This window comes from Vidua macroura, chromosome 3 (assembly GCF_024509145.1).
Source record: "Vidua macroura isolate BioBank_ID:100142 chromosome 3, ASM2450914v1, whole genome shotgun sequence".
In the NCBI taxonomy this organism is placed as follows: Eukaryota; Metazoa; Chordata; class Aves; order Passeriformes; family Viduidae; genus Vidua; species Vidua macroura.
This window is the reverse complement of record NC_071573.1, coordinates 93,345,156-93,359,214: the sequence shown is the minus strand read 5'-3', so window position 1 is coordinate 93,359,214 and position 14,059 is coordinate 93,345,156. Positions and strand designations below refer to the sequence as shown.

Here is a 14,059-nt window from a genome sequence, read left to right as displayed (position 1 = left end):
AGAGAGAGATAAATGGAAGCTTTTTGCCATTTCCTATGACCTCTAATGACCTAGAGGTTCTTTTTTTTTTTTTTTAACTTCTTTTTTCATTTTGCTTTCATGGTCTTCTGGTTCACCAGTTTGTTTGGTTTTTTCAGGAATGCCTCCCTTAACCTGTGAATCTTTCAATTCATTTTCTAACAGTAACACAACTCCAAGACAGAGTATTAGAAAGCTCCGGAATAGTTTGACTTAAAGCAAACTCTAAAGAAAGGGAAGTATGATTAATAGCATAGTCTTGGTTTGTTAGATGAGATTAGAAAATCTGCCTTAATAATAGATTTCCTGAAAATAGAATGTGGATCCTGTTTAAAAGGTTAGTGATGACAATACGATAACATCAGAAATCTGATTTTGACAGTCTCCTTTAGGTGGACATTAGCCTCAGAATAAGGGACTTCAATAGACTTCAATAAGAATTTGTTCCACCACTATTCATCAAACTTCTGAGACTCACACAGCTTTGTGGATACACAGAGGTGCATGACTGCCTTGAAGCTGTACTCTTGGATCTGTGCTCTAGGGGGACTACTTGCTAAAAGCTGGGGTTTGTCCTCAGGAAAAAGTAGTCAGCTGTGAAATGTAAATGAAACTATAATAGAACTGTGCAATTATAGGTAGACGAAAAAAGAGTTATTGCTGGAAGGAAAAAGTGGTAGGAATATGAATCCACGCTTAGATAGTTTTGTCTTCACGGTGGTAAGTAAAAAGGTATATATTTTTAAAGGTATATATAACATTTGCAATTATGGAAAGCAAATTGCATAATGGGTATAAATTATATATGTAGAAGTGGTGTCAGCAACCCATCACAACCATCATTACTAACAAAATGCATGCTTTTGAATGATTTTCTGGAAAACACTGGAATAATAATTAAAGCAATAATAACAACAAAATAACAAATAATAACACTGGATAAAATATCAACAAATGAAGGGGATGAAAGCTGTTTCCTGGTTGCAAATCTCAACTAGACTAAAGATAATCAGAAGAAAACTCTTCTCTACTCCAGTAGCTTGTTTTTCACCTACACCCACAATGCAAACCCAGTAATTTTAAATTATAAGCATATTATCCAGAAGTAGATCTGGAAAATTAAATCATTACACATTGTCAAACACACCAATTACAGCAGCACAACAGATGATAAGGTTAACATCCTTACAGGTCAAAAGTTATTTCAGAACAGTTAAAACCCAAATATTTACATCAATACTCTCAAATAAAAAGATATGGGCTAGTGACATTTCAAGATATTATGCATGCTTATATTCCAGGTAGCCATTGCTAAAAAGATATTTTTCCCTTCACATTTTCTATAGACATGTGCTCATTACTCAATTCTGTGCATCGTACAAAATAGAAAAGTAGCAGAGTTCCCCTTAATGTCACATTTCTCTCAGTTACCGTGAATTTTGAGGAGAGGGGTAAAAAAGAACACTGTGAATGTACATTGAGACAACATATCTCAAAGAACAGCTATATACAGTTAGACAGACTTTTTTTTTTTTCCATTCAAAATACTGTCCATATCCTTTATACTGTGGGAAACTGCAGAAAAGACTAACTGTAGCATATGTGCTGCAGTGAGTCACCAGCTCAGTAAAAATCATGTGATAGTTCTCCAAATGCAGTTACCATGTCTGGAAAGATGGGAGGCAGTACTGTTGTGTATAAAAGAGTAAAGTGTCTCATCTCTGGTTATCAGCTATGAGAACAATTGTCAGGGAATCCACCATTGTTATTTGAGTGTTTTGAGGAAGCTGAGAGAAAATGAGATTTTTTTTATGGACGACCCCACTACCTTCTTATAAACAGTTTAAGAATGAGAAACTCTCTGTGAGGAGACTGGCAGTCCCAGTGTTCCCACACTTGGTATATAGAGGTGGAAGGACAGCATGTTCTTGAAAAGCCACATCCTGTCAATGTAAACTGAAAATTCATTAGACAGGTAGGGGATTTGCTTCTGCAGGAAAAGCGCCCCTTAAAAGAAGAAAAAAAAAAGAAAAAGTTTAGTCTTCTGAGATGGGGGAAATTTGACACCACCTTGGGTTATTATGTGCTCTTTAAACAGTGCAAAGGGAGTCAGCCCTAAGGGCCTGGACCTTCTGCACACTTTTTAACAGTAAAGCTCTTTTCCTCAAATAGTAACAAGTAAGTGGCTGTAGGCACAAACTGCTTTCTAGTCAAGGGACAGATCCAGAGTGAGGACACATTTAGAAATGGGGTGACGACTCAAAGGGAAACCCTAGCTAGTCTCTTCAAAACTCTGGGGTCAGGTGGAATTGTATGCAAAACAACTTGAAGTGCTTAGCTGAGCTACACAAAATCATTCTAATTGAAAAGACAAAAGAGTGAATGGTTGACACAAGGAAATAAGATTTACAAGTCCACCTGTTTATGAATATGAATTCGATTTTGCAGTTAGACTTGGTGGTGTATTTTGTTGTGAAAAGGAGGATTCTTATTGCATAAGAGAGTATGCTGCTTTATTCTGAAAGCCTTCCAGGCAAACAGATAAAGAAATCCAGAGGAAGACCATCTACCTGCACAGCATGGAGAGAAGGACACTGAAAGTTATGATAATATTGCTCATATGTCATGGTTTGATTTTGGTGTAATGCCAGCACCCCCATGAAAATATACTTTTTCTAAATGAGTGTTGTGAGATGTGATTAGGAAAATTTAAAAACAAAGGGAAAAGCTTTATTAAACTACTATTACTATAATAAAAGATATACAGAGAATTTAGGATGAAAACCTTCTAAAACATTCTTCCTTTTTTTTACTTAAACAAAATACAGTGAGACATAATTTGGACCTTCAATTAAGTTACTACCTTCTAGATAATTAATACTCAGTTTAGGGGGAGAAAGGAGTCTCTCTTGTACCATAGACCCCCCCCAGGAAAGACAGTTGCAACCCTTTGTGTTTCTATGCTACACATGGCACTGCCTGGAGAAAATCTGCCAGTGTGACACTCTCTTTTCTATGTCACAGTGCTCTCACTACTATGCATGGACTGAAACTGTTTATAGGGTTTCTTTAAGGATACTTTGTTAAGAATAATAGCTTAGTTTCTTATTTTTGGAACAACAGTCTCCTCCATTTTCTCCTCCCCTGGGGCCGAGGGTCTCGAGAACAGAGATTATCTTTTTCTTGAAGACAGAGGGCACTACCACACCCTCCTCAACTTTTCTTTGTTCGCTCTACTTCTGCATTTGCAGTTGCTGAAGTAGGTCACTCCTACTCCTGTACTTTCTTGGTCCAAGTCATTGCATCCCCTTAAAAGATGCAGTCTCTGTGTTGCAGGAGAGATTGGTTTAGTCTAAGGCTATACAAGAAAAGTCTAGCTAAAAGCTACTCCATCATTTCCTCCTACTTAGGATTTCTTCTTCTAACATCTTAGGTCTCAGACTGTCTCTTTTCTCTTTCAAATTGAGGAGGAGTAATATTTTACAAAGCTTTCATTTCTTAGGAAAGGATTAAAAGTCTCAGACTCCATGGACAGCTGAAATCTCAGCCCAGAGCTCCAACTCCTACGGCTGGGCACCTTCCCCCGCTTCTCCTTCTCCTTTGCCGGCGTACAGCTGGCACAATCTCCATCTTTTTTAGTCTCTCTCTCTCTCTGCAGGGGGGAACAAAGACATCTCAGATTTTCTCCACCCTTCCGTCTGCAGGGGCTGGCCTGGTTCCAGTCCCTTCACACCCTGGGCCTACCTCTCCCAGGCCACATGGCTTTCCCTCCCCCACCCAGCCTGAGGCTGGGCAGGGGAGAGTCTGCACTCCACACTGACCAGAACCAAAGAGACAGTTCCCCTGGGAGTTCTCTGCTTTTAACCCCCTGTGTTCTCAGAGGCGTGTCCAATGCTTTCAGTAGTCACTCCAAGTGCTAATAATCCAAACTTGACCACTGATTGGTTTGACCCAACTTCCTGAAAAAAATCACTTCCTTGTCAAACCATGACATCATGCAAGACTCAAAGTCTTAAATTAAGAATGATAGCATCATGATGTTAGGCTAACTAGACCTCCCAAGCTCTGCTTTTCGTTAACCTGGAAAATAAATCTTCAAAGAAGATGAAAGGGTGAAAAGATACAAATAGTTCTCTGATCAGGAAAATTGAACAACATGTTTGAGATAACCCTTGAGGAAGGATTTGATATTTACTTGGATGGAGAAGGGCAAGACTTTTGGAAACCCTATTGGTTTGCTGTTTTTTTCAACAGCAGGTGAAACTGAATACAACTTTTGTGATACAAATCAGCATGTGCTCCTGTAAATGTTTAGTTTATAAATTAAGTAAAATTAAATTTGAAGAGCTTTGTCGTGGTTCAGGGCAAATGTGGGGAGAACCCCCGAAGGGGTTCCTCTAGAAAGCAGATTCAATCATCCCCTCTCCCATCCGGTTTGGGAAAAACACCTCCTTGGAGAAAAGTGGAAAAAACTGTTTATTAAACAATAAAACCTAAACAATAGTAAAAAAATAAAACCTCTTGCTGCTCCAAAAAGGAGACCAACTCAGAAAGTCCCTTCCATGGGCTGTAGCTCAGCTCACTCAGTCCGTTATCAGTTTCTCTGGTGCTGGAAATGCCAAGGCCCAGGCCTGGCCAGGTGGGCTGCAGGTGTGAGTTGCCACTGCTCTACTGGTGTTCAGTCCAGTCCAGAGCAGGTTTAAACAGGTCCAAAGAAAAGGAAAAAAACCCACAGTCCAGGGAACTTCTTTGCCTCAGCTAGCTAAAACTAAAAGCAAAGGAGAGGTCTGTCCCACTGTCTGTCCATCCGCAGACAATACAGTTCAGGAGCAGGAATGTGGAGTAGTGAGTGCAGTTTTCTGAAAACTCTGCACTTCTTCTCTCCCCCTCTTCACTCTCGGAACAAGTCTTAAAGGTGCAAAACTTATTATTCAGCACAAACAGAACAGACAACTGGGGATACAAGCATCATACAGTCAAGCCAGGACAGGTTTTCATCCTGAATCTCATTAAAAGTATCACGAAAGACTGTATTACCATATGTCATAGAAGGACGTGAAAATCCTTGTTGATGTTTATATATTGTGTATGAGAGTTTGGTCAGTGTAGAAATGACAATTAGGAAGTAAAAATCAAGAAACTACTGAACCTAGTAATGTACTTATGAATTTGTGCCACTGAATTGAGACTAGATTTAATTTCAAATGTAGATTCCAAATCCAGCAGATGGCAGGACAAGGCATTGCCTTTCACTCTTCTGAGAAAGAAGTCTTTGTGTGAACTCCTTTTCAGGGTAAGAGGATATCTTCACCCCTAATGTCTCAGGTGCCAAAGGCAACAAGAAAAGGGACTTCTGTAAACCCTCTTAGTGTTAAGAAAAAAATCACTTATAAAAGCAGCTATGAAGGCCACTGAGTATGTCTTTCCTCCTCAGTTTCATTCAGCTACCTAGCAAAGTTTATTTCCTTGCATTTTTCTTATTTTCTATATATATGCATTATATATATATCTTTAGCTTGCTACACTACAAGAGATCAAATGGAGACATAGGTTGAGTTAAAAGATTTATTTAGATAATCTCATTTTAGAGAAGTGCCACTTGTCTTTGGATGCTTTATGAAAGGTTTTACTAATCAGTTAGAAAGTGGTATCTTATACATTGATTTAGTGACGTAAGTGTCTCAGGGCCAGTCAACAAATTTGCTAAAAACTAAAGATAAGAACAAAAAAGGAAATGCTAGGCTCTCTGTAAATAAACTCAATTTCAATATAAATGGCAGACATATCACATATGCATAAGATTAGATGTGTATCACTAAAATATGCTTGGGAGAACATATAGGCATATCTGTGTCTGGCACAGTAAGTGGTTACATTAGTTCTATAAATTCACAGCTAATTCAGTGGCTGATACTTCATTAAACTAATTATTGATACTTTGATAATGTTTGCAACTTTTCAATGTGTCATTTACTTTATGAGGATAACCAAGTGAGCATTTTCAAGATATTTTCAAGATATCGGGTATGAATCTCTTATTACTATAGATACTGTAGGAAAGGCCTTCTTAAGGTTAACAAAATTTACAAAAACATGCATCATATAGAATGTCTCTTTTCTTCAGCACAAGATAACAATATTTCTGCAGATGACTAAAAATTTATGATTATCTAAAATAAACTAAACATGTTTGAGTGGAACACAGAGAAACTCCATAGAAAGAGAGAAACCCCAAACAAACCAAACAAACAAATGAACAAACAAAAAAAAACAAACCAAGCAAATATCTCAGGGCTGAAAACAGACTAAGACTTAAATCTAGAATTTCCAAATAAATGGCAAACTCCATATTATTTTGGTTTCTCTCTCATCCGTAACATTCTTTCATCGTGCGATGAATAACTCAATTTTAAAACAAAATTTGAAATACTTTATGTTTCCCTATGTATCTTACATGCATATACAAGGTAGGTGACTTTTTCATCAGATATAAAGATCCACCTTTTTATAATAAATAGAAGAAAGAAGCTGAAGCTGAGTTTCTCCCTTCATGAAATAAAATCTTATTTAAAACAAGAACCCTCTTAAGGAAATTCATTTAGAGGTATATGGTAGTATTTGACTTTTCAGAAGCATTATGTCAATAGCAGCTAATGAGATTCACTTGACATGGGGGAGATAAAACCATCTCACAAATACAGCAACTGCACAAATTTCATAATATACAGTCCCAGAGCTTTTCCAAGAAAAGAGCTGTTCACTCAATCTGAGCTCATAGCTGCTGATGTTCAACAGCAGCACACTAATTTTAAAAAATAAAGTTTAAAAACGCTGTGATGCATTTTATAAACTAAGAATTCCAAAAGCTTAGAATTAAAAGAATAACAACACAATATGAAAAAAAAGATCCTTAAAACCAGTTGCAGGGCTCTAATAGGGTATTTTCACCTAAAAGCTCTAAACATTTTTTCTCCCCCAAAAGACAAAGTATGAAATTTATAACTTGACTGTGCCAAACATAAAGTTTAATAATTGCTTTTATATTTTATCTCACATGACATTTTGATCTTATTTGCTGGCATCATTCTAATTATTCCTCTGTATTTTTTGTTATCTGTATAAAAGAGACATGCATTACTTATATCTTGCACTGACTTAGAAGTTTTTACAGCTTGGGGATCAACTGTTTCAACCCAAGCACTTTGTTCTTTGCCCAGTATTCTGACACATGCCATGTGCTATTAACGATTTGATGAATGAAATGAAAGCATGTGACCACCTACCCACACACCTTGGCAGAGGTGCACTCCATACACGCCGACCACCTCCGAGGCAGGTGAGTTTGTTAGCACCTTCCAGGCGATACCCAGGGAAACAGGAAAAGATCAAGGAATCTCCAACACCAAAATGAAAACCAATTCGCCTACTGAAGGCAGGAACACCAGGATCATCACATGGCTCCAGGTCGTATTCTGCAGACAATAAAACATAATATGTTATTATCTGGACAAATTATCCACATGGAAAAAAGGAACCTTACCAAATTGCCTGCATTGTGTGAGCATGGAACAGCTGGAAAACGTATTTTAGAGTTATGTTCTCTACTAAAACCTAATACTGTTTCTATAAGTCTATTATGCCTATATATACAGTAATTATGTATTTAATATGTCCTACCCATACTACATCTATTTTTCTAATTTCAAGAGCTGTAATCAGCTTGTACTGTAAGTGGTTTACTATAATTTTGTTTAATTATTTCCTTTGTGTATAATTCTAGTTCCTTTTCATCTGAACTCCCAAACAGCTTTAGAAGTGAGCCTTACAGTTGAAGGAAATCATTATGTTATGAAGAAAATCTAATTTAAAAAGTAAACAAAAGGTTAGGTGAATGAAAGACATATGAACACATTTTCAAAAAAAGTGTGCTTTTATAACTACACATCAGGAATAATTCAGGAGGAGTCAGGATAGACTAATGGGGAAAACATCAGGGCTGTTACATGGGAAGTAAGTCAAACTCAGAAAATATATGAGCTGCCCATTTCCTTATCTCCAAAGAATATGCTGTGGAAGTATCACTTTTTGTTTATCCTGTTTTTCCATATGATATTTTTCCTTAGATATCCACTATCAACTACTTTGAAAAAAGATATTGAAAGAGAACAATTTAACATCTAATGGAAAAGGTTTGATTTTTCATTCTTCAGAATATGATCCAAAAGACCCAACAGATCCCTTCTGGCAACAGGTAAGAAAAAATGTTTTCTAGAACATTAACCTTGGAGGTCAGTGGAAAGTAGGGTCAATTCTACTTATTTAGAGTAAGAGACTCCATTTAGTCTGGGAAGAAAACAAACCAAAGTTTCTGAGTGAGTCTTTAAACAGCTGATCTATGGAATAAAATGAATAAATAAATCCTTCCCCTTAGTAACTGTCTTGTAGGAAAGTTCTGAATATTAGAGGCAATCTATAATCTACATCAGTTTCTGCTGGCAAATGTTGTATGTTTAGAAAACATATGATCTACTACCTCTGTTCAGTACTGCAGACGCTAAGCTAGTGGCTATAGTATACCTGTAGTATACCTTCAGGCACATGGCAATTTTCATGACAAGTTTATATGTTTCATGACATTCAAAACAGGTGTTCTCACTAATCACTTCTTACTAAGAAGAAATATGTGCTTATTGTGTGAAAATACAAAAACAGAATAACATATTTGTTTCACAAAGTAAATGTACCTCATAATATTTCTCAAAATGTGCATTTAATATAAATGATGGCATATGCCGGCTCTGTATGTTGTAGCAGTAGGAGATAGGACATAAACCTTCAATTGTGTTCCAAAAGTTCTGTGATCCTTGTATTTTGTTACTGCACAATTTTCCCCCATGCATCCACAATATTTTGTGTGTTTTTCTACAACTTGGCTAGTGCTCTAGTCTTTTGACTTAGTGATAAACAAATTATCAAAGAAATAATATTCGTATTTACATTTCAAACTTGTAAAACTGCTAACCTCTGCTTTGGTGAGTCCAAAGTATCCAGAATAAATGCATTTTAGCATTTAATAGGAGTAAATCCAACACTATTACTCTAATCAGTGAGGTAGTTTTTTCCTTTTTTAAATAAGCGAGCTAAATTAGATACATTACTCATAAATAGCATGATCATGTGTAAACATTGCCAATTCTCAACAAAATTTATTGGCTTTCAGTTCCTAAAAAATGATGTAGGAGAGTTGGATGTGAGTTCCTTATGTGCTCCTTCCATAAAATATACATGTGCATGTGCATTTCAACTAGCGCTTGATTCATTCTTATGTGTCATAGGACAAGTGGAAGCTTCAGAAAAACCCTGCCTTAGCCTCAGAACACCGCAGCATTTTCAATTTAAGGACTTACTCTGGTCCACAAGTTCTAATGATGGTAAATCAAGTCTATTTATAAAAAAAATTAAGAGATAACTGACCAAAGATCCTAATCAGAATTACTACGCAGTATGTAACTAAAGAACTACTAGATACAGCCTAGCATAAAACAGTGCACTATTTCAGGGTACCTACAATTAAAGCTAGCAAAAGAAACAGTATTGCAACTTACCACTGAAATGACAATATTGTACACAGATTTCTTCATTTAACCCCTGGGGAGTAACTGTAAAATAGACGTCCCTACTCATGGGAGAAACTCCACACATTTCCAGGATCATGTACAGAGGACTTCTGCTTTATGAAAGTTTGATGTGGCTTTTCTAGTTTGTAAGTGAGGTGTCTGTCAGTATGAAGTCCAGGTGACCATCCAGATCTCACTTCAAAAGTAACATGTTTATTGGCAGCTGGGAGGTGCCAGAGTACTGGCCATTTTGGCTGTGGTGCCAAAATAACTCACTACAAGGCAGCTCATCCTGTTTGAGTTACCTGACCAGCTAACAACAACAAATCAGTTCTTGTTGGGAGATGAGATGCCCTGCTGCAATATGCACATCTGTAATTCTGCTTCCTAGTAATGGAGATAGGCAAAAGAAAATAGTGAGAAATGTATATTTGATGTCATCTAGTTTTAGAAGACTGTAAATAAGAAGCAGAAACAAATGTTTCACGTATCTTAAAGAGATAATTTGCAGAAATACATCAATAGATAATACGTGTTTCATTTCATCTTTATATACACATTTTCCATTTCAAAATCAGTCTTCAATTTAGAGTCCTTTGTGAATCTGAGTTAGCATACCACTGCTTTTTTAAAGTTTCTATACTTTAAAACAAGTTAATTCCTTTCTTCTGAATCAGTACCTTCTATCTTTGTAATTTTTTCCCCTTAATTTTCTTCTAAATTTATTTTTCAACAATTTTAGTGCTTCTGTGAGAACAGGTAAAACTTAAAACAGTCAAATCACCAACATTCTTCTCAATTCTCATGGCCACCTTTTTAAACCTTAACCAGTTTTCTATGATAGTGACTATACAATGATAAAGTTTGGTTTTTTTTACTTTTTATTGTTTCATAATATTTCTGTTGTCTGCATCTGGAACAGTTTCAGGATACTTAGCAGAATGGAATTCATTACCTGAAAATGTTATGTTGAAACCTTCATAAGAAATTGAAAAATCAGATATAAATCGAAGCTGTGCAGTAAAATTTCCAAAGAGGCCGGCTTTAATTGTAGGGGGTAAGACCGAGCCAGTTAATCTGGCTACTGGTTCTGTGAAGCTCCCATCTTCAGTGATGAGCAAATAGTCATGAGAGCTCTCAAGGTGAAAAGTATGAAAAACCAGCTGTACACCTTTAAAAGAATTAAAAAGGGAGGAAAGAAAAGCATTTAATAGCAAGTTTTTCTATTCCTTCATATGCAGGTGACACAGAAAGCAATTTTTATGTCACACGGAAACATTTTGAGAAAAACTTAGAATCAAAACCTGAAATTCTGAAAATAAAGTTTGCAGAAAGCACATGAGCTCAACTGTGCTCATATGTGCAATGTGGATGCTTGTTTAGCTCACTTTAAATCAATAGTTCCTATAAGAGAATTGATGGCATTCAGTGCTGTTTTTATACAGCGCTCTGAAAATTCAAATTTCTATTATTTAGGTGTTATTCAAGTTCCTGTATTTCTCTTTTACATATAATATCTACCTTGATTTCATTATTACCTAGGAGATGTACATTAATGCTTGGATGAAATTTTGTATTTGTGTTTTATTTTTGCATTTCCTCCAACATAAATCTGACTTCTAATTCTAAGCTTCAGGGAAGTTTCCAAATACAAGAACAAAGCATACATAAGTTTTATGTACAGTCTTACATAAATACAGATTCCTATTTTCTGGAACTGATCATTTACCTGACATAATGGCTGCTTTTTCATTTGCCAACTCCTAATCCAATAATGAATTAAATTTTGACTTACAGTTCAGTTTTCAAATACAATAAATTTTCAAATACAATAAGTATGATAAATTTATAAAATTACTGTGGGGAATAATATTCTTCTTAGCACATTTTCTCATATATTTTACATTTAAAATATTTTATGAGTTTTAAACAAAAAAAAAAAACAAAACAAACAAACAAACAAAACAAACAAACAAAAAAAAAACAAAAAAAAAACCAAAAAAAAAAACAACAAACAAACAAACAAAAAAAAAACAAAACAAAAAAACAAAACCAGTCTTTAACAAGATTTTAAAAGCAGAAACTTCCCATATATTTCTCAGTAATTTTTTTACTCAGATATTACTCCATTGTGTATGTAACATAAGGATATATATAAGTTTTTGCTCTAATGGTTTAAGTCTAAAATCTTAGGTTACCAATACACAGATCCATTCTGTTCCTTTATGCTCAATAATAGTAAAGAGCCATCAACAAGGTCCTGACATCTTTGACTGAAAGAAATTTAGAGATATTTAACCAGTAGCTATTATTTTCCCATATTTTATCTCTTCCACTCTTTTCAATTTTTCTAAGATTAAAACACATTGCCTCTGGCAACTTTAAAAGGAATTTTTCCTTTGAAAAATAAACACAAACTGGAAATCCCACCTATGAAGATACTTATTTTGGGAAGGTAAACTTCTTCCTCAAAGGAATAGCAGAAAGTGTTGTTTTAACTGATAAAGGACATTTTCTTTTTTAGCTATATGTGTGTGGGGTTTTTTTCCATATAGACATTATATATATACAAAACATACTAGATACTTACCCTTGCCATGGGACACTTCAATAGTCCAAGTGCAGTTTAAAGAGTTCGGGTAAAAATCAGGAAAACCTGGAGAAAGAACAGTTCCACTCTTCCCATGAATATATCCACCACATAAAGCTTAAGAAGAGAAAAAAAAAGAAAATAATGCAAAAAGCCTTTCTTGTAAAAGGGTTTGAGAGAGAGAAAGAGAAAGAAAGAGAGAGAGCTCATTTTTAACTACACTTAAAATTAAAAATTGATTCAAGGATTAAAATAAGCTAATTAATCCAACATCGCAACATTAATTTTGACAACAATTTATTTTCTTCTAAAATAGTCCTTGAAAAGGAGGTTATTTTTCGCTTACAGATTCTCCTTTTAGTTAGCAGAACACAAAATTAATATTTCAGTAGTATGTAAGAAATAAGGGGATTTTTTTGTGAAGTAACACAAAAAATATCTTGCTGCTACTTTTCTTTCACTAAATATTTTGAAAGGCATACATTCAACTGCATTTTTAACAAACAAAAATACTCCAGTAAAAAGCACAATTTTTTCAGATAAGTAAAAGTTTGATGATTACTGCTATGCTCAGGGGAAAAAAGAAGTGTAATTTCCTCTTTTTCAAAGATTTAGATTGTCCCATCATAAGTAATTTACTTGGAACTGAATATTTTGGAAGACATGAGAACTATGCTAGAAAACATTTTATGTGTACTAGAATTTGCTAAACTAGGCTGTTCAAATTTGCATAGCAAATTAATTAATGTTTAAGATTTGCATGCTGAATTGCTCACAAATCTTATAAATACAGCATGACTCTGCTTTTCACGCATCTCTTGCTGTCTAGTTTTTATGCTGTTGTTTTTTTTTTAATTTTAATATACTAAATATTTAAACAATAAAGCAACAAAACATTAAGATGCTTTTAGTCTTCTTCCTCACATAGTGTGATACACTTTGCCATTAACTAGATGGAAAATATACATGAAAAAATATTCAATAAACTTGCAGTATCTTTATGTAGATGTGTGTATATATATACATATACTTGGTTTATAGCTTAAGTTCCTTATTTTTCATTTTTTATTAGACTAAGGTTTTTGTTAAAGTTTTTAATGCTTCTTGAATTTATGTAACTTATACATATTTGTAAGTAAAAAAAAAAAGGAAAGGAAATGCTTCCAGCCTGGTTTTACCCGAATATAGTTATTTCTGCATGCAAGTATGAATTAAAACACATTTGACTAAATCCACAGTAAATGTATGATTGACAACAACACTTAATAATAAAAAACAGCATTACAGACATCAGGTTTACAGTGCCATATATGAACAATAATACATTCATTCAAAAATCCTTATCTTGTTCTGTAAACAATACAGAAGGAAGAAAAATAGTTGACTCTGCAACATTACTTAAAGCAGATATTAACATATTTCAAAAATCATCTACATATTTTTAACAAAATTAAAAATATGGAATTGAAGTTCTTTAATTTAGCTCTCACTCAAAAATTATTTTCATGCTCCACCTTGGCATTAGCATATTTTGAGAATGACACATTACTTAAAGGGATCTTTAACCACCTTACATTTGTACACAGGTTTATTTCTTCTTTGTTGGCATGAAACAAAGCAACATGCTTTTCCCTTAAGCATTATTCTGCTAAATTAGTTTCTGAAGTTAAAATTTTGAGAACATCATTACTCTACATATGAGTGCAAAATGCTCATTTCCACTTCAGTTAAATCTGTCACATTCCAAAAATTTGGGTCACAACTTGTTGAGCCTCAAAAGGCAAATACACTAACAGAATGATTACCTAATAGAGTGTGAGTTCTATGCCATGCT

At 34.8% G+C, this 14,059-nt stretch overlaps 1 protein-coding gene across 1 annotated transcript in view; it reads right to left on the bottom strand.

The window, feature by feature from the left end:
• Positions 1–14,059, bottom strand: part of CSMD1 (CUB and Sushi multiple domains 1) — a 1,093,428-nt gene that overhangs the window by 226,101 nt on the left and 853,268 nt on the right. Inside the window, exons 19-21 of the mRNA XM_053974810.1 lie at positions 12,226–12,342; positions 10,591–10,806; positions 7,302–7,490 (exon numbers count right to left, since the gene is read on the bottom strand). Coding sequence (XP_053830785.1) covers positions 7,302–7,490; positions 10,591–10,806; positions 12,226–12,342 — 522 coding nt within the window. The remainder of the gene's footprint in view (positions 1–7,301; positions 7,491–10,590; positions 10,807–12,225; positions 12,343–14,059) is intronic.